Source organism: Buceros rhinoceros, unplaced genomic scaffold, assembly GCF_000710305.1.
Source record: "Buceros rhinoceros silvestris isolate BGI_N320 unplaced genomic scaffold, ASM71030v1 scaffold33058, whole genome shotgun sequence".
NCBI lineage: Eukaryota > Metazoa > Chordata > Aves > Bucerotiformes > Bucerotidae > Buceros > Buceros rhinoceros.
In genome coordinates this window covers 4158-5731 of record NW_010428056.1, presented here as the reverse complement: position 1 = coordinate 5731, position 1574 = coordinate 4158, and the positions used below count along the sequence as shown (strand labels likewise).

Below are 1574 nucleotides of genomic sequence, written 5' to 3'. Positions count from 1 at the left end.
CGCTGAACCACTGGCCCTCGAGGATCACGGAGAGCACAGTGCTGCTTACACACCAGTGTCCTCTGACAGAGAGCCGAGAGGAACCACTCGCCTCCAAACACACATATTTATAATTTGAGGGGAACAAGTAATATCTGGTGTCAGACTTTCCCCTTGCTCACTAGAATGCTTTATGTCACCTCAGCATCCTTGGAAGGTTTCATTCCTTCCTCCACACGTTTCACTCTGTCTGCAAACACAAACCCTGCTCGGGGTGAAACATTCCAGACTCCAGCTACAAAATGCACAGCAGACTGTAGCAGGAGCGGATGCGAGACACAGGAGCCCTCGAGTCTTACCAAATTCATAGTCCAGTAACTAAATTCTGCAATTCTTGCAATTCTGCAAACTGCCCAAAAACTGCACGCGGGTCTTCAGTGCATGTTCTGCAACCTCCCACGTCCTCTTGTGTTCTATGACCCCAGACCTGTCTGCGTTTCACTGGCTATGGCACTCTCACAGATCTCACAGCCTTTATTCTCCTTCCAGATCAAAGAAGCTACACTGCTGTGATCACCACTCAGGGCAGTGTGGTAGTCACAGACACGGATTTGTTTCGTACTGTGGTACTGCTACCACAAAGCTTGTTCCTCAGCTGTTCACCACGTTCAGTCCTTGCGTTAACTGACCATCCAGATACAACCAGATTTACTGGAACGAGGACGGAATGTTGAAGCTGCATCCCCTGCTACAAGACAATCATACCTGCTGGGAGAATAGGACCAGCAACATCGGCAAGTCAGCTTACCACAACTTTGTTGAAGTCCTGGATGGCCAAGTAAAGGGCAACAGCAGTTAGCACGTCAGTTATCTACAAAAGCAAGGCAGAGACAGACAGACTGTACAAACCAAACAAACGGAGGAAAAGACGCTGGACAGTACCGCAGTGCTGAGTAAGGACTGATCTGATTCAGCTCACAGGAAGAAAAAACAAGCTTTGAAAACACCGGAGTGGTGCTTTGTGCACTGAGTTCACAGAGCACCGCTTCACCTTGGAGCCGAGACATTAATACTTACAAAACAAGAGATGGGTTATTAAGGGGAGGGAAATGGTCCATGGCAAGAGGCATGTGAGGGTAATAAAGGGAATCCCAGTCTGACTAGAGCAGCAGCAGGGCAGTGCCCTGCTGGCTAACCCACTGGTCCCTTAGTCCAGTGTGACAGCACCTCGAGCTGTCCCCAACGTACCAGGCAGCAGCACAGTCACCTGGACGCCAGCCCCAGCACCAGGCAGGCGGCTGTGGGCTCCGCAGGAGATCCCTGCTGCCGGGGATCTGGGGAGAGCCTCTGCCCGGCAGCAAGTGCAGCTGGCTGTATCATTCCTGTCCCTGGGAATTATGCAGAGCTCCAGAACAGTTTACAGGAGACGTCGGGAGGACTAACCCGTTGTGCTCTCTGCGGGCCTGGGGTTGGCAGGGGGTTCTAGTGAGGAGCACTGCAGCGTGGGGATCAGGCTGAGGGGACAACTTATTCTGACCTGCAGGAGGTAACCTTTGAAATGTGAAACCAACCGCCACCACCCCGTCCCTAGTGAG

The 1574-nt window shown here is 52.0% G+C and overlaps 1 protein-coding gene across 1 annotated transcript in view; it reads right to left on the bottom strand.

Annotated features, from left to right (window-relative positions):
• The window catches only part of PIGU (phosphatidylinositol glycan anchor biosynthesis, class U), a gene marked incomplete at its 5' end in the record, with an annotated part of 17080 nt that overhangs the window by 13000 nt on the left and 2506 nt on the right, over positions 1-1574 (bottom strand). Inside the window, one exon of the mRNA XM_010142140.1 lies at positions 788-850. Coding sequence (XP_010140442.1) covers positions 788-850 — 63 coding nt within the window. The remainder of the gene's footprint in view (positions 1-787; positions 851-1574) is intronic.